This window comes from Anguilla anguilla, chromosome 11 (genome assembly GCF_013347855.1).
Source record: "Anguilla anguilla isolate fAngAng1 chromosome 11, fAngAng1.pri, whole genome shotgun sequence".
In the NCBI taxonomy this organism is placed as follows: Eukaryota; Metazoa; Chordata; class Actinopteri; order Anguilliformes; family Anguillidae; genus Anguilla; species Anguilla anguilla.
Window position 1 is genome coordinate 3589060 of NC_049211.1, and position 24701 is coordinate 3613760.

The window sequence follows — 24701 nt, forward strand, 5'->3', positions numbered from 1 at the left end:
AGGTGATGTCACAGACAGGGCCCCACAGTGGAGGTGATGTCGTGGAAGACTCTCCCTTATGCTTTAATACCAGCACTGCCAGCTAAACTCCCACCTGTGGAGCAGCTACAGAAAACTGTGTCTTAGATGCAGAATCGCAGACACTCTTAGGAACATAAGACCACGGCACGCTAAAAAACTGCAGCTTCGCCTCAGCCAGCGTGCAAATCCATCTCACAGGATTACCAAGGTGATCATACTTAGGCTACCCATATTGCTCGGAAACAACAGGGGGTGGGGGCAAAACAAAATAAAAAGGCATACTGGGACCGTTTTGTCCCAGGACAGTGACTTACTCAAGTCATGTTATGAAATTACCCTGTTGCGCTGAGCACGCCCCCCACCCCCCCGTGCAGGACTGCTCCTGTCCCTAAATGAGCGCTCAAACAGAGACGATCCTTTACCTCAGCGGGCCGATTAGAGAGGAACGCTCAGCAGCCAGTGTACACCTGGCCCATTCAGCAGCTCCGGCTCCACTCTGCTCTCTATTCTACACAGAATTCAGCCACGCTAACCGCCCCCCCTCCCCACCCCCGCCATTCCAGGCTCCCAACTCCACAGGGTGCTCATGTTCTACTGCACCCGGAGAACAGACAACATTCCTAATTAAATGGGAGAAGAAGAAAGAAACACTAATAAAAATTCTTTTTTTTTTAAAAAACAACTTGCTTTGAAATGGTGTACCACATTTGTGAGAGTGTGTGTCACTACAAGCTAATGCTGTAGTTACCGTATTAAATAAAGGGATTAAAATGGAAGCTCTTCATCGAGTCTTATGGAAGGGCCCTAGACATCAGCATTCACCATCATCTCCTGTTAGGAAGTTCTTATCTGGCTGTGATTTAAAAAGAAAACAAACAAACAAAACAAATTAAAAAAAAAAAAAAAAACTTGTCTTTGTTCAAAGCTTCAGTGGAAATGGAACAGGATGGCAAGGACGATATTTACATAAAATTGTCCGATCAGAGTTCTGAAACTCAACCCACACAAGGCTGTGATTCTATTCATCACGGAGGAAGAAAGACCTAACAGCTAAGAATCCACAAACCACAGGAAAGTCCCTGGTTAGCAAAGACTCCAAGGTCCCTTTCCACACATCCAGAATCATTCTGCTTGCCAGAGGGGAAACACGGTGTACAAGAAAAATCTATGTTCGTTATTTGGATAGTAACACAGGGCGGTGGCACATCCCCCATAAACCATTTGAACACGCATGTCGCCAGGCAACAGTGATTCACTTTCCCGAATATCAGTTTTGTCCTTATCTCTGTCCCTTAATAGCCAGCTATAAAACACAGAGAATACCAGATGATGAAGAGACATCTATAACTTGCGGATCGGTCGGCGTTTTACAGATTCAAACCACAAAAAAAAACTTAGACTTAGAAGCATTTTTCTAAAAGATTACCTTGCTGACCCTCCACATCATTGAAGCTTTGACAAAGGTACAACTGGGCAGGGTGGGTGATGGTCAGGTAAAAAAAAAAGGTAATAAACATTTGGGAAAAAACCTGCAAATTTAATCAGGAAGCAAAATCTGTTTTTGTTTTTTTTCTTATGTCATCATCGTTGGTTAAACAGCCCAACCCACAGAAAGAACAAGACACAACAGCTGCCTTTAGTTTTACCATATCATATATGTATATATGTGCATATATATACACACATGTATATACATATAAACATATATACACATATATGTACACACACATTTTTGTGTCTTTTTTTTTTTTTGTTTTTCTCAAAAAAAAAAAAAGAAAAAAAAAAGAAAATGGCTGCCCTCTCTTCCCCGGCTCGCTCGCTCCCGCTCTGGGGGCTACGTCAGTCAGCTCACTCGCTCGCTCACTGGGGTCCGGGACTCTACCGCCTCCTCGCGGGCGGGCCTGGGTACGGCGGCGCTGGGCACGATGTCCTTCATCTCCCGCCCCTCCACCCCCTCCCCCACCCGGTGCTTGGCTCTCAGGTCGGCAGCCGCCGCTGCCGCCGCCGGCGCTTGAGTCTTGGTGACGGTGTCCCTGCCGGGGCAGCTGTCGGCCCGCCCCCCCTCGCGGCGGCCCGGTGGCGGCGGCGGCGGCGGCTGCTTGTCGTCGGGGCAGGGTCGGTGGGTGCTCAGGTCTTGGGGCTCACTGTCCTGCAGCGCTGGAGCCTCTCTCCTGGCCTGGCTTGGGGGGGAGTGTTGGTGCGCGTGGGGCGGGGGCGGGGGTGGGGGGTGCGGGGGCGGGATCTGGGGTACGGGCGAGTGCGGGTGGTGGTGGTGGTGATGGTGGTGGTGGTGGTGTTTGTGCTGCTGCGAACGCTCTTTTTTTTTGTGGCTCTTGGTGGGGCTGGCCTCGCCTCCGGCCCCGCCCCCGGCCCCGCCCCCTGGAGCCAGAGGCGCCTCCTTGTGCTTCCGCCCAGGGCTCTTTGGCAACTTCTGTCCCTTCTCCTCCGCCTCTGCTCCGGCCGCGCCCAGAGAGGCAACGGCACTAGTCCCTGTTCCCGACCCCATTCCCGACAACATTCCCGTTCCCGACCCCATTCCCGTTCCTGTCGCCGTCTCGGACCTCGTCCCGGGCGCGGCGCCCGGCTCAGCGGCGGGGGGCACAGGGGGGGGGTCCGGCTCCTCCACCGTCTCCCTCGTCTTGCGCTTCTTGATGGGCAGCGCGGTCTCCTGCACCGGCTTTGTGGAAGACTCCTTCAGCGCTTTCTTCTTGGCCTCGGCGGCCATGGCGACCGTGGCGGCGTAGGGAGCGCCGGAGCCCGCACTTCCCGCCGAAACCGTCGCCGCGGCGGCCGCCGCCGGCTTGCGGCCGCGCTTCTTCGGGGCGGTCTGCGGGTCCTGCTCCGACTTCCGCTTGCGTCCCGGACGCAGTTTGGGGACCGCCACCTGTCCCGAAGGCCCCCCCACCTCGGGTTTGGGGGGGGTGAAGGGCATCTTCACCAGCAGCTTCCCGGGGCTCTTCTCCACCACCCGCTTCATGGCCACGCCCTCCGTGGCGGGCCGCACCTTGCCGCTGCCTTTGGGACGGCCCCGCCCCCTCCCGGAAGGCTTCACCACCTTGGGCTTCTTGGGGGGCTTCTTCTCGCGGCGGGAGGGGCTCCCGCGGCCCGTGACCGTGAAGTCAAAGTCATTGGGGTCAGTGGAGGTGTCTCCTACCTTTTGGAAGTACGCTATCAGCTCCACTTTGGAACGGAAGGCTTTCCCCTCTGGGCTGAAAAATAAACGACATTTTCTTAATATTCACAAAGTCACTCAGCAGACTCATCTCAGACTGCACCTTGTTACACTAGATTCTATATGGAAGTTATTGCCAGCTATGGTAATGCCGTGTAGCAGAACAAGTAATTCTCAAATATGTTAGAACCAGTCCAGCTTTAAACCTGCTGTCACAGACTGTCGAATCATGATAATCAAAAAAATTTAATTGAGGAATTCAAAATATAAACAATAAAGTTTGTAACAGTGGCTCCAAGCCCTGTTCCTGTAGGTATTCATTTCAAACTAAATTTTTTTCATACCTGATTCTCTAATTAGCAGCTTAATGAGATCTCGGGCTGTTGAATGCAGTGTGCTTTGTTAGGGTTGGAGAGAAAACCTACAGGAAGGTGGATCTCCAGGAACAGGGTTGGGAACCACTGATTTATAACCATAGCCTCATTCAGAGGAAAAAATACAGGTTTTGTGTTTATTATTTATTATAGGGGTATGTGTTTATTATTATTATCTTTTTAGTGTGCCTCTGAATCATTCTCCGCCTATAGTGACTTGTTTCTTCCTTATGGGGGGGGGGGCTCCTGTGGGAGACGTGCAGGGCAGCACAAGGCAACCCAAGAATAGAGTGATATATGGGTCACTGTGCTGTGAGTGCCACACTGCCCCACATTACTGCCACCATCGATCAGCCTGCACAGCCTGCACAGTCTAACCCAGCATGCACAGCTCACCCAGCCTAATCCAGCCTGCACAGCCTGCACAGTCTAACCCAGCATGCACAGCTCACCCAGCCTAATCCAGCCTGCGCAGCCCACCACAGCCCAACCCAGCCAGCCTTCTGGGAATATGCTGCAACACGCTCCGGGGCATCACATCACAGGGCTTAAACAGCGTAGCACGCTCGGAAATGTCACATCACAGGGCTTAAACAGCGTAGCACGCTCGGAAATGTCACATCACAGGGCTTAAACAGAGCAACGCGCTCCACAAGGTCACGTGACAGAGCTTCAAAAGCACACCGGGGGGGCTCATCACTGGACCCCCCCCCCCCCCCCTCCTCTCCTTCGGGACACAATCGCTTCTGTGGCTCCTGGACACTGCTGGCTTGTCACGCCACAGCTGACATCAGTGCCGCTACATTTCACAGCTCGCACAGGTGATTTAGAGGCTGAGAGGGCGGGGCAGCTGGAGGTTTCTCTGAGCCTCGAAACGCTCGTTCATCACTCCTATCCGGCCGGGGCATGGCACCCTCTGGCCACGGTTTCCCCAAACATGCCAGCTCTGAGCGAGAGGTACTGATAGGCCTACCAAGTTTGTAAAACCTGGCCCCTGTCAACTAAATAAAGCGGGTGCAAAGAGGAGAAAGAAAGAGAGCACAGGGAGAGAAAAAAAACTCCTACAAAAAATACATAGTTCCAGCACCTTCAGTGCTTGAAGCCATAATTACAACTACCATCAATCAACCAGCCAATCAATCAATCAAGCAAACGTTATTTATATAGCACCTCTTGTGCAGGATTATTGAAATTATTTTTAAAAATCTGCACTAGAAGGTGCACTAGAGGGGTAAACCAAATTCAGAATACAAATTTCCTGTGCAAGGAAAACAATTTCATGTTACTTTTATTCACTTATAATCTATACAGAAGCAGGACTGTGAAGATTTAGGGATTTAAAAAATAACTAATTTGCATTTTTGCGACATTTTCCCTCTCCCTGCCCCCATTTTGCACAAAATCATCAGCCTGGGTTCCTCCCAGGTCAGCAGTGTGCTTACTCGTAGTGTGAACAGCGAACTTCCTGTCACAGTCAGATAGGCCATTGCCAAACCGCAGCTCAACTCAAACCTGTGACTCCACATCACAATAGGCAGGCGGGCTGAACGCCTTCCGTGGCGTGGACCGAGTCACTCAGAAGACCTTACAGACCGCAATTACGGTCCAGCGATGTTTAGGTATTTCACTGCTATTGGATAATAATTAGCATTTACTGGCCTGAGGTTATTTGACCTACATTCATCCTGAAATCGAACATGTTAAATTATCGAATATGCTTACGGGATAAAATAGCCTTATTTATTTAGGCATATTTATTCGTCTCAGAGTTCCTTACGCTAATTATAGCAGCTCTCTTAGGAGGCCGAACACCGTGTAACGTTCTTGAAAAACAGCACAGTGTCATAAGCGAATATTAAACATGACCGTCACTTACCCGTAAGGTGATGCGTATCCCCGATACAACCGATAATGATTTTTTTTGTGAGGACAGAAAGGTCTTTTGAAGACATCAAGGTTCTGTTACATCTTTCAGCTTTTCAGTAATCTCTTAATAAACCTCGTTTTAGCGAAACGTTAGAGATTGCAGATGATTGCTCACAATCCTATTTAAAATCGATAATGGCTGAAAACTCTTTATAGTGCGGTTTAAGTTTCCTGGCGAAGGAATACCTATACAGAAAAGCAAGACATCACTCTTGCAAAAAAATGGTTCGTTCGAAGGATTACTAAAGGCATCTTTTCAGTTTATAAGTTACTCAGTAAATGTAAAATGTATAAATAAACAGCACAGGGATATCATCATTCGAAAAAGCACAGAAGCTTCAGCTCTAATACACGCTCTCATTCTCCAGAACAGAATAAAACGCGGAAAAACTGACTCTTTGAAAAGCAGTTAACTTCAAATATTCAAACATTGTCGTTATGCCTTAGTTTAGAGATAGATCATAAACGCGCGACTGCGAGATACAAACGGAACAAGTTCTCATTTTTATAATTTAGACTAATTTCATATTTGCCACATCAATTAAATGAGCAAAAAACCTCTGGGATTTAATTTACTTAAAGAAAAATGATAAACAAAAATCCAGCGCAATTTTTAAAATGGGATAAAATGATATTTTGTGAATAAAGAATCAAGCCAGTTTGTGAAATACACAGTACTTGCGCACCACAAAGAAATGTGTTAATTTTATGTGGAATACGTCATTCATTTCTATGCCGAGTAACGGTCAATAAAGCAGAACCGACAGCCTGAGTTAAAAATAAATAAAAAATACAAAAAGCCACAAATGTCATTGGATCTTCATATTTTAAGCCTGCAATGAGGATACACGCAGTAAAATATGTCCGTGAATCTTATAATAAAAGTCCGTAAAATAGCGAAGGTAAGAAACTGCAAACATCGCATATTGTTACTGTCATTTATATGGTAGTTATGGTAACCCCAGTTGCCAGTATTAGCCTATTAGCCTAGCTAATTTTTACAGTGCAATGTATACAAGTTTATCACAGCAGTAGGCCTATTCGTGTCTGAAACAGAGTATCCACCATTTGGCAATGCAATAGCGAACTTTTCTGGTCACACAGATCTAAGGCATTTTCTGTGGAAGTGAAATGATGAAAAATGCCCCCGTTTCTTGATTTGTTTTTCATTAAAGCGACACATAAAAGGATATGGCTAGACTACGGAATTAGCGATAAAACAAAACATCTGGCCATGTCTGGTTTTTACAATCTTTACAATGACAGAAAAAAATTAACAATGTAATTTTAGCCGCCAGCCTGTTGACTCGTTCGTTGACTTCATCTTCCTGAAATGCTTACAAAGTACACTGTGCACAAAAAAACGACATTGCCGTTGTACGCTTGAGCAAGGTACTGAACCTGCATCGCTTAAGTATATATCCAACTGCATATATGGATACAATATAAACGTTATGTAGAATGTTGTGTAAGTCGCTCTTATCGCGTCTGCTTAATGTCTGTAATGTAATTTGAGTAGGAAAATGTTATCTCAAGTATTCGGTGGTCTTTACGATAAACTCGTTTTTTAAAACTGAGTTATAACAAATTAGCCTATTCCATTTTTAAAGTTGAGACTACTCAATTCATTTAGTAAAACCACCTTTACATTTTACAGCGAAGCCTACATTAAGAGTCATTAATAAGAAACATTAATTAGAATCAAATTTAGGAAAACAACATTTTAACATCCTCAGATAATGCCAAGAAGTGCCAACTGGTGCAAATCATTCTTTTAAGAGTACATATAGAGCCATATAGAGCTACAGCATATAAAAAAAGTTAATGACTTGATAATTTTGTAGATTAATGAAGACATCCACATATGCCATGTCACTGTAAAATGTATGCACACACACGCTGACACACACACTCGCACGCACACTTGCTAGGCACGCACACATGCACCCACGCATATGTGCGCATACACACACGCACACACACACAACACAGGAATACATAGTTGATCACACACATGCAGCCGTATTATAGTAATCCCTGCTTTGCCACCGAGAAGAGCAATATGCAGCCCAGACTTGTAGAAACAGCCTAACAGGAACAGCTGTCTAATCACAGTAACAGACATCCAGTGCTCATTCGCCTTAATGGGGAGAGCACACAGTCATCAGTAAGAGGCACGAAGGTGTCAGACGTATGAGCAAGCCGAGGCAGGTCTCTGTGACTGAAATTACCGCAACACCTCATCATCACCTTTCCCCCAAAAAAATCAGACACTGCATGCAGTGCATCGCTCGTACCTGGGAACGATGTGTGCTCAGACACGGAGACAGAGTGAGACAAGATGGGAGCTTTTCCCGCCTCTCCGGATGCATTAGTCGCACGGATGGGAAACAGAAATGATTTCACCGAGCAGGAATTAATGTCCCTTGTTTATTACAGAAGTGAATCAGGTGTTCCTAGAATTTGGCCAATGTACAGTAAATGTTTTCGGGGCATCCCGTATCAGAATCTCACCTTGGGAGAAATGGCTAGATTTCTGGACCTGAAATAATGATCCATTCAAAAAGCGTTCTCAAGATTCCCCCCCCAGCCCCCATTCTACCGCAACACGTCCATATCCACATCATGGACACTCAGAAGGGTGATCTTGATTGAGCTTACAAATGGCTTTGTAAAATTCTGTAAAAAAGACAAATTTATGCTGATTATTATTATTTTTACCTTTGACTTATTATGGTAAAACACATAAACTCGGATTTATTATATTTGTACATATGTAAGAGCTTAAACCCGTGCTGAAGTCTGTGTGCTGTGTCTGGCATCTGTTGAGGTACAGCATACGCTTGTCATTCAAGTGCAGAAATCAAAGACTAATCATTTTGCCCAAGGGCAAATATTTATGGATTTTTTATTTATTTATTTTAAAAAATCAAAGGAAGTGAGGTCAGCAGCTGATTTGACATGAACTGGCACTATAAATGAGTGCAAAATTAAAAATGAAAATTTGGTTAAATGTGTTTTGCAGGGTGTAGTGATGCACCCTGTGGTGGGAACCTGGACTTCGCCAATACCACCTGCTCCCCCAGGGGAAGCCTCACAGGGAAACCCATAATGACAGCCTCCCTGGAGAGAGGGGTTCCAAGGCCTGAGCACCCCACTAAGTACCCCGCTGAGTACCCCAAAACTATGCCCATCCTGAGGCATGACTGACAGACCAGGGGTCGGCAACTAAGTTTGGCCTCGGGCCAAAATGTTTTCAAATTACTAATTGGTGAGCTGGAAGATAATCGTTCCCTCAACAGTATTGGAATGTTTCGTCATATATATATAACACGGCAACAACACTGTGAGAACGTTTTTGTATTAGCTGGGGGTCACTTATGGAAAAATAGGTTATCGTACCAATATAAGAGATCACCTTTGTTAAGTACAAAGTTTACAGTTCACTGGTTATTTAAGAAGCAAAAAAAAAAAAAAGTATTTCTCTCAAACGTGAAAAAGTAGGTCAATGACGTGCATCACAAACTAACGGACACATTAGAATAGAAAGAAAGCCTTGAGACAAGCACTCCGGTAAAGGTTACCTCAACTTGGTACAGTGCAAGCTGCACTTCTTGCGTGATAATACTGTTCTGTGGTCTACTTTATCGATTGTAATTGCATACACTACATCCAACAAGCAATAATGCTTAAATTGCAAATTCATATATTCAGAATCTGTAACTGTATTCGTGTATACAATAAAACCCAAGAGGTTTGAAATTCCTGGAGCAAATTGAAACAACTTAACTGTTTTTTGCACTTTCTTTTTTTTTTTTTTTTTTTTTGTCGTTTGGTGTACACCGCTTCCTGGTAGGGCTCTTCTCGTACGTCCGTGACAGCGTTACACTCTTTCTAAGACAACAGTACGTCGCACTTCTACTTCAGTGGAAACTTGAGGCTCTTTTTTCACCACAACGGCTCGTGTTTCAGAGAAGAGGAACGCAAGACCGTGACAGGATTCGCACTCCCCAGAATCTCACACCTCGGCCACTGTCAGCGAGAGCCGCCAGCTCTTAATGCCGAGTCTCGCATTTCACTCAGGAAGCGGACGACACAGAGCGAGCAGCAGCTTTTAGAAGCCGCCCGTCAGAAACCGAAACACCTAGCAGAGTCAAATTCATGTGTCACACGAGGGGGGGGGGGCAGGGACCAGCATTAATAGCTCACATTCACCGCCCCGATAGTCAATATTTAGATGCGTAATTTAATCCGTGCCTCAAACATGCAATAACCACTACGCTAAACAATGCTACGATGCTTAAATATCTTATGAATCACCAAAAAATTTAAATGAGGAACTATTTGAACTAAACACACAATGACCACATTGTCTACGGGTATGTGTACTTAAACACATCCATGACTAACACATCACTAGTCATGGAACATAACACTACCGCAGTACTACACCAGTCTAACATGGTTAAACACACGCACGCACATGCACACACACCACACACACACGCACGCACACACATACACACGCACGCACACACACGCGCGCGCGCGCACACACACACACAGCTAGGCCACTCAGCATATCGTCCTGTCATTTTGGATTCATATACCTACTTTTTCTGCCTACTCACTTTGCCCTCATTTCAATATGGCTGACGTCCGTGTGGAGGATTGAAAGGGACTTTCAGATCTCGTGAAAACCCCTCTTTGCACCGAGACACGTTCCTACGGCAACTACACCGGCACACTGCTGCAGCCCTCTTACCCTGGACATGTTGACTTTGCTCATAGAGTGGCCAGTGTTCACTGGACACTTAAAAAAAAAAAAAAAATTTTTTTTTTTTTTTTTACCTCAGCCACATTCAAAGTATTTTGGAGGGAAAACTGTATCAATGGAAGGCATTCATCAACGGCCCTGTCTACAGTTCATTAAACAGGGCAGTTGTACCGAGGGTTGGGAATTCCTGGAATGTTTCAGAGAACAGAGAGGCACGCCATTAGAGCAACCCAAAAAAATTGGAAAAGCAATTCCACCCAATGTGACTGCCACTCCGGCCTCTGGGAAGAATACTAATTATTTTTTATCCATGAAAAGCTAATATAACTTCTGAGTGAAATTTCAGAAGAAACAGGCATGCGAATAGGTATGCAAACTACACGCAAGTCAAGTATGGGAATGCTTTATGAAATGGGAGAAGCCCAGTGTTTACTTGTATTCGCACTTGCAATTAATTTTAATAAAGCATTTGAGGCATTTTTAACAAAATTTCCAAAAGTGCTTTATGTTTAATTTTACGTTTATATGATTTTTTAAAAATAAATCATACCTAAATGAAATGCTTTACAAATACTTATCAATTACTCTTCAGAGGCTTCAAAGCTTAGAAAAAGAGTATTTTTCACCTAGTTCACACGGCTTTCAATACCAATCACTGGTCAGTGGCAGTGAAAGGATTGTTATTACGCTTAAAAAAAACATTTGATTAACTTTGTTTATCACACAGCCCCACCCAGAGGTATATTTTTTCATTTAGTTTGGGGAAACCATGAACTGGTTTCCTTTTTTTTTTTTAAAGAAAGGGCAGGGGCAGGCTACTTGTTTGTTTATATACAGTCAAAGGAACAAGGAAAACTTAACCAGACATTTTGAGGAATTTGGAATCCCGTCTCGACAAATATTTTCTTAAAAAGAAGAAACAGGTCAGCCCATTTAATTGCGAACCTAGAAGATTATATTTGTTTTATTTTGCTTAAATATACTGCATAGTAAAATTAGCAGGCCGCGCATTTGGGTTTGTTATGTTTACTATACAATTTTTGAATGTTGTTCAGTATTTCACGCCGCTTCAGTGTCCATGTTCCTCATAGTGAAATGTTTCACTGGATTTTCTTTTCAATTTTTTTTACGCAAAGACCCTAGGTCTGACACAAAGTGATCAAGATGCCATTTGTATGTGGTAAACCACAAACAAAGAAAATTTCACTAAATGGAACATCTCATGTAAAAGAGAGGGGGTTGATGAAAGCCAGCAAAAATTACACTCTGTAAACAACCACACAGCCAATCCCACACACCCAGAATGGAAAATAGAAGTACATAGGTTTTTTTTTTTTTTTTTTTGCACAAGATTTGTCCTAATTAGGCTTCTGGAAACACTGTTTAATTCTGGGGTCGTCCCAGCTACAGCGTTGCATTCTGGGAGGTTGTCCCGTCAACAGCGTTGCATTCTGGGAGGTTGTCCCGGCAACAGCGTCGCGTTCCGGGGTTGCCCCGGCGACCGGCAGGCGTCTCCAGGGCTGTACTCACTTGATCAGGTAGACGTCGTACTTTCCCGCCGAGCGGCCGGACTTGCGCTGCTTCAGCTTGCGCGTCCAGCCCTGCGGCAGCGACGGGTCGTCGTAGAGCGGCCCGCGGTCCCGGATGATGGAGCGCCGCTGCTTGGGAGAGGCGGAGGGCTCCAGGTGGGCCGGGTCGCCCCCGCCGGACCCGGACTCCTCGGCCTCGGCCTCCTCGCTGTCGGCCGGCCGCCGCTGGTCCTCCGGCGGCCGCGCTAGCGCCGAGCTCTGGGCGGACATGGCGGGCTCGGGCGGCGCCTCATCCCGCGGCCCGCGCTCCCGCTTGGCCTTCTTCGGCTTCTGCGTCCGGTCTCGCGCGCCCTGTAGCTCTTGATCCTCGCTCTTCTCATCACTGCGGGTCAAACGAGACAAGCAGCACACCGTTACTCTGGGGGGAAAACGCCCGGCCGCCAGCGGGGGAGGGAAGGGTAAACGCGTCCGAACGTGGCCTTACAGCTCCCGACCCCCAGGGGGGGCTCTGCCATTGTTCAGTTGACCAATTTAACCTGGGGGGCATTTCAAGAAGCATGGTCACCAAGTTAGAGGTACAGCTAATCCAGCTAACTCAGTAATCCTGCTTTGTGAAATAGCCCTCAGGATTACTGAGCATAGCTGGATAACTGCACTGAGGAAAACCCGGAACTCTCCCAAATCTGGAAGATGGACTGAAGCAAAACGAGCTGTTCTGGGTTTTACTCAGCGCAGTTATCCAGTTAACTCAGTAATCCTGCTCTGTGAAACAGGGTTTTACTCGGCGCAGTTATCCAGTTAACTCAGTAATCCTGCTTTGTGAAACGCACCCCTGAATTAGTTCGGCAAGACCAGCTGCATCAACGGGATGGTGTGACAGTGTACGCTCTGTCTGATCCGCTCGATCCGGACAGTGCCAGCAGCTGAACAAATCATGCAATGTAATACTGCAGTTTTCTAAACACATGGATTATGGTTACAGAGGTCGTGCAAAAGGCTTTCATTTAAATGCTTCAATCAATTTTGCCACCAATATGCCTGGACATCTGTTTCAGGCCACGGTCCAGACACAGGGCTGGAGGAGCCTCGTGCCCGAAAACTGATTTGGTATCTTATTCTTTACCACAGAAGCCGTTCATAAATATCATTTCACAAATAAAATAAAGCGTCCCCCATGTCGAATGACTGTAGCTGTCCCTGTTGAGGTTCAGAGAGAGCTTGCAGCTCAGGAACCAGGAGTACACCAGAAAGGAGCTCACTAACTGTCAATGTTAAAATCATACACTGAAGAAAAAAATACGGACCAGTTCATCCACAGACTCTCCATGGGCTTGGTGAAAAGCGTTCTGAAGTCCAGGAAGTGCAGCATCAGAGTGTTCTTAACTGAACATTCTAATGCTGAGTCACAATCACTACTGGTGACTGAAAGCAGTGGAGCTCTAGAACACTGACTAAAAAAAACCTTTAAAAAAAAAAAAAAAAAAACCTTCACATCAAAGGGTTAAAAAGGTCGCACAGCACCTCGCATAGATACGGACAGTCATCTAGGCCCCACGCTCACGTTGTTTAATGCGGCTAAACGGAACTCGGTTATAACGTGCCCAATGCACGGGAGGGGCCTTCGCAAACCACTTTGCTTTGCCTAATATGAACAACAGCAGGTCTGGCTGCGAGCCATTAACCAGCCAAACTGGACTGGAGGACCTCGCTGCAAGCGCTTCTGCATGCAGTGCACACTTCAGGAAGTAAAAAAATGAGCGCAAGTCCAGAAATAACACCCGGCGCAGTCGTCCACCAAACTGCGCACGCTGTCGAAACCGGCTGAGGCCTTCGCCGTGGTGAAAAATGTTTTTCGGGCTCAGACAGCGGCACGCAGCACAGGCACAACCTTCACCACAAACACTGAGCAGCAGAAGCGGATTCAAAAAGGGGTGGGGGGAGGGGGGTGGGGGAGAAAGAAAAAAAACAAAAAAAACAAGGAGAAATATTTTTGGAAAATTCCAGTTCACAAAAAGTACGCTAAACTTTCCCTTCCCTCACACGACTCGCCAGCGCCCTTATCCGCCGGAGTTGCGCGAAGGCAGCCGTGACAAACGGAAGGTCACTGCGAAGCGATCTGTCCCGCACAGAGCAGCGGATGGCCCCCACGCCCGCCACAGTTAAAGGGGCACTGCACGGCGACGGTTCTTTAACGTGAGGTCAGGAATAATCCACCGAGGAAGTGCGCGCTAGAGGGTTTCAAACGCTCGATGCGAAGGCGCAAAATCGCATTCAAACCGTTTAACACACACACCGCAGACAGGGACTATTCCGCTTCTTCAGTACCACTGATGTTTGCCAAAGATCAAAATATAAAAATGGGTCGTTAATATTTTGGGGCCCTGAAAATGTAAACTAATCTGCAGGCGCTAGCTACTTACAAAGTTATTTACCAGGCTTGGTGCTGTTTCAGCATGTTGCCATGGCTACGTAGGTTGGTTAGCCGGCCAGCCAGCGTATGAATTTAGAACGGTGCTTCAGCCTGACCCAAACTACTTGTGCGTTAAACGGTTTTTATGCACACGTTTCAGTTAATCAGAAGCATTAACCCAGACTCTGGTTTAATTCCATTTAGTGCACATTTTCAATTGCCCAGTCATATTTTTATGTGTAATGGAGAATATTTTAGATATTCCCAGCAGCTTCTGATTATCCAACAGCTTTACAGAGGCTCATATTTGTGGTATTTTGGGTTTTGTGGTCTGAAGCATTGCTCCAAATCAGCTTGTTAAGCAACCTTATGCCTCCAGAGGTTGTTATACATATGCATATCCCCAGAATGATGTTCATGAAACTGTTTAATCTTATACTGGAAATGTAGGAAATGAACACTCAAGGAAAAAAACAAAACAAAAAAAAACAAAGGCACAGTAAAAAAAAAAAAAGCATATTTATGTTTGTTTGTGTATGGACACTATAAAGTGAAAACGTTCAAACGTAAAGCCCATGGAAACAATATGTAGCAGCACCAAGCTGTTTGGAGTTACTTTAAGCGTATTCAATCGCTTCAAACTACAAACACAACCAAAAGCTCCGTCACCAACACCAGAAAGTGAACTTTCCCTTTAACTGCAGATTTTTGGCAATCTCCACATCTTCATCCGAGTTGCACCACAACAGAGACGCTGCACACGCCTGCAACTGTGAAATCCCCCACCAGACACAAAAATAGCCTCTTCAGTGGCTAAATCTGTGGGACAGCCCACAAAGGAGAACTTGAAAATTACACATGGGAATTTGGTCATCAGGCAAGAGGGCGGGGGCCCTATTGTAATTCACAAACACAATAAAACGCTCAGACAAAAAAACACTCATTTGCAATGATGTCATCGTGGGGGGTTCAGGGTTCACGAGCCAGTTTCTGGGCCGGTGATCACCACACATCACGTAAAGTCCACGATGCTCCCGCCGGACGCAGGACACTTACGGAAGCAGAACAAAACCGCGTTGATAGGCCCACTGACTGCAGTAGCTCAGCGACGGCTTCCTGCACACATCGATTTCCACGCCATACAAAGCCCTTATTTTCGCTTTTGCGAAATCACAGACAGCGCAGTGTACCGTGAGCCCAAAAAAAACCATAAAAGAAAACAAACGACAACTTTCCAAGCAGATTACACTAATTCTATTTTAATGGCTTCTGCATGCGATGAACTCCAGCCGCCTGTCTTCCACATGCCATCGCACGTTCGCTGCCATACCCGCAGCAGACTCGAGAAACTCATCTCCATGTTGACTGAAAAGAAAACAATCAAAGCCTCCAGAAACACCACTTTGTTCATAAGAATTTACAGTCATGTATTGTTTAAAGAGGAAGCGGGGAATTGTTTAAAGAGGAATTTTGTTTGATCACTTAGCCTGTGTGGTACAGGCTTCACTATACAGATACAGTGGAGGAAAGAATTCAGTTTGTGTAGTCAAATTCAGAAACAATGATTTTGGAGCATTAGGAGCATATCTCTAGCACTGCACTGCAAAAACAGAAACAAGGTCTGTTTCTATAGCGAAGCCGTGGATATATTTTAATTACAGAGCTTAATTACACAGCACGTAATCACTCCCTGGATTCATTTCACAAACCTGCCCGTCCAGCCAAATCTAGGCCTGGATGCAGTACTGATAATATTGTTTAAAAAAAACCTCCGAACAGTATCAAACGCAGGGTGGGAAACAGGCAGGATTCACTAAATTCCGAAAGTCGTAACAAGATGTAGTCCACGCAATTAAAAATGTGTGTGAAACAGTGTCATTTCCTGTCTAGACACTTCCAGAAAGAATCAAGCTCAGTCTAATGAAATTAATCCACATGTCTATAAAACACGCTCTGCTACAAAGCTAGCATTCCTGCACCACAAATTACCAGACCCCCCCCACCCCCCACCCCCACCCACCCCCCAGTTTGGCTCGTCTTTGTCTCGACTGATTACCCAGGTCAAAATCCTTATATGCACACAAACGTACTCGGCCAATAAAGTCTGATTCCGATTTTCGTATTGTCTAATGTTCCTTAAGAATTCAAAAATAATAAAATACAGGGGATTTGTTCCGATTAATTAGTTAAAAATTAGATAAAATTACAGTAACTCATGCTTCGACAAGCACAGAAAATTAACAATATATTTGACAACTATACCACAGGCTATGCGGCATCGATAATATCAGAACATTTCTTCTTTTCTTTTTTTTAAGAAAATGTCTTACAGCATCTAAAATTCACCCTCCTGTGGAAGATTACCTCTGTTCCTACAGCAGGATGTTGACTGAAATGTGCTATTGCGAGTAAACGCCTTAATTTCATATATTAAAAGCACTTACACCTAAAGTGCAATGTTCAGGAAGTGCAATAATGTATTTCTCATAGCCAATCAAAGCTCTGCATAAAAATACAAAATCACATTCAATTTTATTTATATAGCACTTTTTTTTTTTTTTTTACAGAGAACTGTCACAAAGACGCTTTACATGGTAGCAAGGCAAGAGACAGAGCAGAAAGAGCAACCCGAGCAAACACCAGGCCTGAACCTCCAAACAGCAAGACGTGAATTAAAATTAATGTTCAGAGGTTCTAATTTTAAGATCAATTAGATAATTATACAACCCGCAAGATTCATACTGATATATGCCATAAGTAATGACATATAGTAAACTTTATGGTTGTATATGGGGGGGGGGGGGGGGTTCATTTTAAGAGTCCCCTGGGGCTAAGACACACAATTATGTCCCACGCACTTAATTACTTATATTTAAATTATCGAGATTATCTCCCAGTAAAACTCAAAACTAACCACCATATGAATACCCTGGCCTTTTGCACAGCTTATGTTTCGGCTTGAAATGATCATCTATGATGGAAAACGGTAATCCAGAATGCAGCATGCTTAAATCTTTCCTCTCAATTATTAATTACTAGTAACCGTAGAGATATATGGATGAGTAGTACAGAGAAGTTCTTCAACTGAGGCCCTTAAATTTTTTTTTAAGCTTCCTAAACCATCTCCATGGGGAAAAGACACACCTGGCTGGAAACCTCTGCATTAACGACGTAATAGCGAGTGGTATTTTAAGTTTTCTATTTTATTTTTTATTTGTTTTAACTTGGTCTGATTGTGAAATTCAAGAACCGTTTGTTCTGACAGATCAGTTCCCATGGTGAAGGGTGAGGTGACATATGGATTTTACACGTTACCTCATTTTTATACCCTAGCAGTGAAACAGGAAGTAATGGGCGGCCAGATTTTAGGTCTTTTTTTATTTTTTATTTTTTAAGTAGTATGCTAATGCAGAATTATTTTTGTGGAATTTCACTGAGGAATTATGGGTAATATGGCCGTGGCTTTTCGTTCTGTGCGCAGTTATATTACCATAAAAGAGTGCGCTTCTCATTTTTGAGAACACAACGCGAGCTCAGTGTCTCTTTCTGCTTGTTTTATTCACTCATCTTCATCAAAGGTGTGAATCATTTTGACGGGCAGTGTGCCTCTTCACATACAAAGCTCAATTTCCCGCCTACTTCCCAAAGATTATGATATCAGATTCATCTGCTGTGCAGGGGAAACCCACAGACTGCGGTTTCAACAGTGCCGAAATTCTCGCTGTAATTAAAGCAAGCTAGGTCAGAACATATTTTCAACAGAAATAATTATTCCCCATTACTAATCCCCGAGTTCATAAGAAAAACGCAAAGCCAGCATTTAAATATTTCTTATACAATTAGATAACATGTAGAATTCTGCAACCCTGCTTTATTATTCTAACGGTAAGACTAATCAATTAATTAAAAAATTGTAATATTTGTTTAATTATATGAAAAGACATTAATTACACCACTATGGTGAATATCAGAGTATCCATTTCATTAGCATTTTAAGATCATCATCAGTAATAATGATATATTAACTTCTTTTTCAGATTCAATTTATCACCATGCTATATTCGCCATTAAGCCAATAAAATGGATACAATAATAATAATAATACATTTATTTTATATAGCACTTTTCATGAACTCAAAGACGCTTTACAGTAAGTGGTACATACATATATACATACATACAATGAAACATACAATTCAAAAAGAGAAAAAAAAATGGGGGGGGGAAGACAAACATCAAGGGAAAGCTAGGGAAAAGAGGTGGGTTTTAATACGTGATTTGAAGGAGGTGAGTGAGTCAGAGGTACAAATGTCAGAGGGGAGGGCATTCCAGAGTTTGGGGCGGCAACTGAGAAGGCGCGGTCGCCAAAAGAACGGCGCTGAGAGGGGATGATGGTGAGGAGGCCGGCAGTGGATGAACGTAACTGTCTGGGTGGCTGGTAGGGAAGCAGGAGATCACAGAGGTAAGTGGGTGCGAGGCCATTTAGGGATTTGTAAACTAGGAGGAGGAGTTTGAATGTGATGCGTGATGTGATTGGGAGCCAGTGTAAATCTTTCAAGATAGGGGTGATGTGAGACCGGGAGGATGTGCGGGACAGTATTCTTTTGGCCGAGTTCTGAACCAATTGCAGTTTGTGTAGGAGACAGGAGGGAAGACCAGTGAGGAGTGCATTGCAGTAGTCCAGTCTGCTGGAAATGAAGGCGTGAATAAGTTTTTCTGCATCGGGATGGGTGAGAGAGGGTCTGAGTCTGGAGATATTTCGCAGGTGAAAAAATGAAACCTTGACAGTGTTGTTGATGTGCTTTTCAAAGGAGAGGGATGGATCGAGTATGACACCGAGGTTGCGAACCAGGGGGGAGGGGGAGACAGGGGAACCGTCAATGGTGAGGGAGAAGTTGTGTAGTTTTGTGAGCTGGGGTTTTGGTCCGATGAGAATGATTTCAGTTTTTTCACAGTTGAGTTTAAGAAAATTGTGTTGCATCCAGGATTTGACGTGTGTCAGACAGGTTTCCATGATGGCAGTGGGTGGCTGATTTGTGGATGTAGAGCTGATATAGATTTGGGTGTCATCTGCATAGAAGTGGAAATTGAGACCAAAGCTGCGGAGGATGGGGCCAAGAGGAAGCATATAGATGGTGAAAAGGAGGGGACCAAGAACAGAACCTTGTGGGACACCCTGTGTGACAGTTGCAAGATCGGAGGTGTGACCATGGATAATAATACAGGTAACGTGCTATGAAGGTGAGGAATACAGAAGTATCCGGCTCGTGTAGGTTATGGCCATTATGCAGTCTGTAGGTAATCAGACCACCGGGTACAATTTAGTCAGGAAAATGGCGAGCACTGTTGGGCTGAATGCCCAGTACTCGTCATTATGTCATGTCATGTCATGTTATATTGTGTTATGAGCAGGGGATAACCACATCACAGGGTCAGGTGAGGTAACAAGCTAGCCACACGATTGTTCACATCGGAGACAAAACTGATTGAAAAACAGATTCGCGGTGAAAGAAAATTTATAGAGTTTTATGTTATGTTTAGGTTGATGAGACGTTCGCTAATATACATTTAATAATTCCCAAAAAACGTAGGCCAAAAAGGACATTGATAATTGTACACAAATGAACCACTGACCGAAGCAGATGGTCCCCAGAATTTTACATTGGAAGTGCAGGGCTGTCATGATTATTTTCTGTTTCCGTTAAAGTCCTGTTCCGCAGTACGGCTGAGTCACTCAAGGCCACAGACTCGTGTTAACTTCATTATCAATTCATAATTTTTAATAATTCTCGAGCTTTAGTGAAAACAAATAGATTTGAGGAGACGGCACAGCTAGTGACTTCAGAAATACAAGGATCGTTTGAGCAAAATTTAATACACCGCATCACGATGACTGTATGATCACTGCTAGACAAAAATGATAATTAACAAACGATTTCTCTAATTCAGAGATTATGCATCCAGCTCCCTTAATCAGATAAATCCCGAAGTACAAGTTCTGTGTTTAAACACAATTTTTCAATCATGCAACCCCTCAGTAGGCTAATACTTGCCAGCTTGAGTACATGGAGAAATTGGCTTGGTGAAACTTGTATAGACAACGTAAAAAATGTGATATTTTACATAAAAGCCATAGGAGTCGGTACTAAATTTTAATAAGGACGCAGGACATTGAGGCTATATCTATATACTGGCTGATAATAGCTTAAAACACACTCATCAGTATCGGCTGATAGGACTGCCCAACATGATGACACAACGTGCAGGAGCAGGAAGGTCTGACGACGAGATACATTCGGTGAAAATGTTAATAATAAATGCTCGATAAGTAGCCTAATTATAGTCATCCAAACTTTTTTTTTATTTTTTATTTATTTATTTTTAAATTCCTCTTTTTACCGACTAAATCAGAAGAAGCAAGGCTCTCGGGACTCAAGTAAGAAAGTCAAAACGTTTTGTTACGCGAGCAAAAATTTGTTAAATCGCCGTCTGCGCTCACCATCCGTCTCCCGAGAGCGCGGAGACTTGCCGCCCTTGGCTGGTGGCTCCACACGGGCCCGCGCGCTTTGGGGCGACCGCGTCGCCCCCGGCTACGGGGCGGTTCGGTCGGACAGGGGGTCCGCGTTTCGCTGCCATCTGGCGACCGCGCGAGTACCGCGCGCTAAAGGCCCGCGTGAGAGGTCCAGCTCCGCTCGGCGCCAGCGTCGCTGCAGACCCGTCGCCCGCGCCGGACGGGGACTCCGCGCGTTTCGGAGGAGAACCGCGGACGTCTACGCCCTCTCAAACTGGCAGGGGGGACCGCACGTGCACGTGTCAGCGGTTCGCAGATGATCGGCCATTCCAGAGTGGGGCGGGATTCGGAACCCACGCCAATAACATTCCGATTCTAAGACTGGCCCGTGCTCTCAGTGGCCAAATGTGACCCTTTTTTTTTTTTTTCTTCATTTACTTTAACACTGGAAAGAATGAGGCAACTGACTCGGGTCACATATCAAAAGTTTTGGCACCTCCCACACATGCACTAAATACAAGACAAAATAGCCTAAACCCAATTGAACTTCAACATTCAGTTATCAAATCAAATCAATTTTATTTGTAATAGCGCTTTTTACAAAGAACCCGGCACACAAAGACGCTTTAGAGAGTAGCAGAAGGAAAACTGGGCGAAAACCAAGCCTTGGGCCCGCAAAAAGCAAGCAAGCAAGAGACGTTATGAGACTGTGACAGAGGGAATATTCATCCCCTGATCTGTTCTGAATAAAGCTTGTGAGGTCGGGTAGTCTCATGAAAACCTATTCTTTTCCTGTTTGAAATCACATGCAAGTCATGCAGACCTCTTTAAAACATTTCAACACTGCAACGCATAAATGAAGCTGGGCCAGTGGGCCACATATCGAGCCCAGAAACTTGATCTGAGTGTAGAGATGGGGCCCACGATCCAGAGACGATCCTGACCGTGCAAGGGCCAAACGTGCCTGTAAAAAACCCCCATGGGGACACGTGTATATGCCCGGGTAGCGTTGCCAGGGATGGAGGGTTTCTGTTGGCGTGTTCTTCCCTGACTCAATGTTTAACAGCGACTCCATTGGCTGAACAGGCCTCTATGATCTCACTCTGACAGTTGCACAACGCAGCCGGTCGATCGGAAAGAGAGAGAGAGACAGAGAGAGAGAGAAAGAGAAAGATGGGGGGTGGGGGGGGGGGGGAGGAAGCGGTAGTTGGCTGCACACGTTTCAAAGGATGCACCTCTGCGCACCTCCCCGAATTAAAGGAGGAAGTAGCAGAGCTGGGACGGGTCTGCGTTCCACATCGAGGGTGAAAAGAAGAAGAAGAAAATTAGAGCTGTTGAAAAAAAATATATAATAAATTAAGCAAAACAGATTACGTGGTGAAAGCCCGATACGGCTACAGCATTTCCTGAACTCGGTGTACACAGTATCAAGAGTGTTGCCAGTGCACAAGACTGCATTCACACTTAAACCATCAGCTTTGCTGTGCCAAAAGATGCCAATCAGAGCCAGAATGAGACTCAAAGACCGAACCGAAGACGGCGATACCAACTCCTGTAATTTACTCATACTGAAATACAAATACGCTTTTACATATATTTGCGCAGATACACAAATAAATACAGATATGCAGAAAATTATGTTACTGGGCCAGGACTGCACATTTGAAAAAGATAATAGTTCATTGTTGTTAGACCGCTTTTAGAAGTGTTACAATACAGTGAATTTACTGCAACATCACCTACCAGTCTCATTCATATTAACTTTTTTTTCTTAATAGAGATAGCGACACATACTTCATGTATTACTAATTTCATTAAATAAATACACACAACTATACACACATATTACTGAATCTCCTATTTGACCTTTTCAATCCTTTTAGCAAGAATTATTTACAACAACAGACTAAACAAATGCCCACTTCTCTTACAGATCAAATTGTGACTTTTCACAAACTAAACTGCCAGACATAATAGCCTCCTTGATTATCTAAATCCCGAATTAGCTAATCAAAATGAAAAATTTAAATGTGTAATTACCGACTTCTGCGGTTATCTAAAATTACACTCCTCAGTTACATCCCAGCCGTTGCAACACATTTCCCAAAAACATGCCGTCTTTTTCCACCAGTGACGCACTTTGAGACAGTGGTGGTCCAGTCCAAATAGCTTAAATGTTTAGTGGCTAACATAGACCGGTGTGCTACACGGCATCACCATAACAACACCTAATGTTATTTCCAAAACTCTTTGTTTTCTGGAACAATATAAATACCCTTTTAGCTAGATGATACAAAATCGGAAATTTTCCTAATTAATTGTCATTTGTATCAGGGAAACGTTCTTTGTGGCCATGTAAATCACATGGTGTACACAGAAGACACATTGATCATTCTCTAATGTCAAATAAAACCTTGTCCTCCAAGGACAAAAACTTATTGCTGTTTTTTTTCACCCCCAAATTTAAATATCACTTTAATAAAACTGAATACAGCTGCACAGCCAGCCAAATATCCACTGCGAGTGTAAAACGGACATCTTAAGGGCAGCGAAAATAAACCTCCAGTCTTTCCCAAGCATAACAAATGACGCAACAAGCCTGTTCTATGTGAGACTATCAATGAGTCTCGATGTAAAATAAGAAAAGCTGCACAAAACGTCACTTAGCAGCTAAAAAGCAAACTAGTCTAGAAACCAGCAGTTTGACTGCGCCAGCAAGCTTGCTGGTACAGCTACCAAGAAACGCTACGTAGCTAGCTAGCTACACGGTTTATATTTAGCTGGCTAGCTCGCTAGCTAAATACACCTCAATTTTTCAATAAATTCAAATCATATAGCGACAACATGAACACGCCACATGCAACGTGAAAAATACACAAATTTCATACAACCCCAATTTTGTCCTTGCTCTATTAACAGAAAGCCAGAAATTTCACTACGCAATTAGCTAGCAAGCACCAGCTACAAAGCTAGCTACCTAGTTACGACGCTGCCAAATTAGGCAGCTAGCTATATCGCTAATGTTAGCCAGCTAGCTATAAACAGAAGAAAAACCCGGCATCGCATCATGCTGCATGTTCCTGGAAATATTATGAGCGCACGTTTAAGACAATGTTGTATGTTATATGGAAACATTCTTGTTAGCTTTACTTTTTCAGAGATGTATCTTGAAATGTAGTTGGCCAGCTAGGTCGCTAGCTCGCTAACGACATTAGCCAACTAGCAACTGAGGCTGAATTTTCAAATCTGCTTACAAAGGGGGTGTGGATGCAGGCGTTAAAAGAGACCATCAACTGATGAAACAAAGATTTAACGTTGCAGAAATTAAATACTCGGTAAAATGCTTAATACATATTTAGCCTTTGATAGCTTGCTGACTAGCTAGCTAGTAGCTTATAGAGTAAGCTAGCAGAAACGTCAGTAAATGACAGAGACAAACACACCTCCTCCCACTAACGCACAAATTATTTTCTTCTCATCCTACTGAAATGTGAAAGCGGGAGAAAAGCTCTGACGTACTCTCCCCGCCTCTCTAAAAAACTAGCGAACATTTCATAAGTAACGTTTGAAAAGGCAAAAATAAACACTGTCACTTCTTTTCGGGAGTCATTTGAAATCTACCAAGACACTGAAAAGAGAACATATGTTATTCACACTTACAGTCTCTCCTCTCCGCTCTCTGCGGCGGCCATTTTTTATTTAAATAAATAAATAAAATTCACTACACATCTTTTGTGGGTCCCCTCCCCCTCCCCTAACGCGCACCATCACCGCTTCAAACAATTCGCGCGAGATCTGTAACACGTAGTCCATAGACAAGCAATTGGGACTCCCGCGAGATCTCCTCCACTCAACTGCGAAACCAAAAAATTCTCACTCCAAAGCATCCCCGGAATCCCCCGCCTACAAACTAATTTTATAATCGTCGATTGGCTGTAAAGAATGACATTTTGCGTTTTGCTTTACCATTGGTTACCGAAC

The 24701-nt window shown here is 44.3% G+C and overlaps 1 protein-coding gene across 3 annotated transcripts; it reads right to left on the reverse strand.

The window, feature by feature from the left end:
* Nucleotides 1-696: 696 nt before the first annotated feature.
* On the reverse strand, nt 697-24494 carry mecp2 (methyl CpG binding protein 2). 3 transcript variants are annotated; one of them, XM_035380542.1, is made up of 3 exons: nt 24381-24494; nt 11801-12181; nt 697-3230 (listed from the first exon to the last, which is right to left on the reverse strand). In XM_035380542.1, the coding sequence occupies exons 1-3, from the start codon at nt 24410-24412 to the stop codon at nt 1865-1867; spliced, it is 1779 nt and encodes a 592-aa protein (XP_035236433.1). In that variant the 5' UTR covers nt 24413-24494; the 3' UTR covers nt 697-1864. The 3 variants fall into 3 exon arrangements, with proteins under 3 accessions (XP_035236433.1, XP_035236431.1, XP_035236432.1); XM_035380540.1 differs by lacking the exon at nt 24381-24494 and adding an exon at nt 21956-24367; XM_035380541.1 differs by lacking the exon at nt 24381-24494 and adding an exon at nt 13104-13192.
* Nucleotides 24495-24701: the final 207 nt, after the last annotated feature.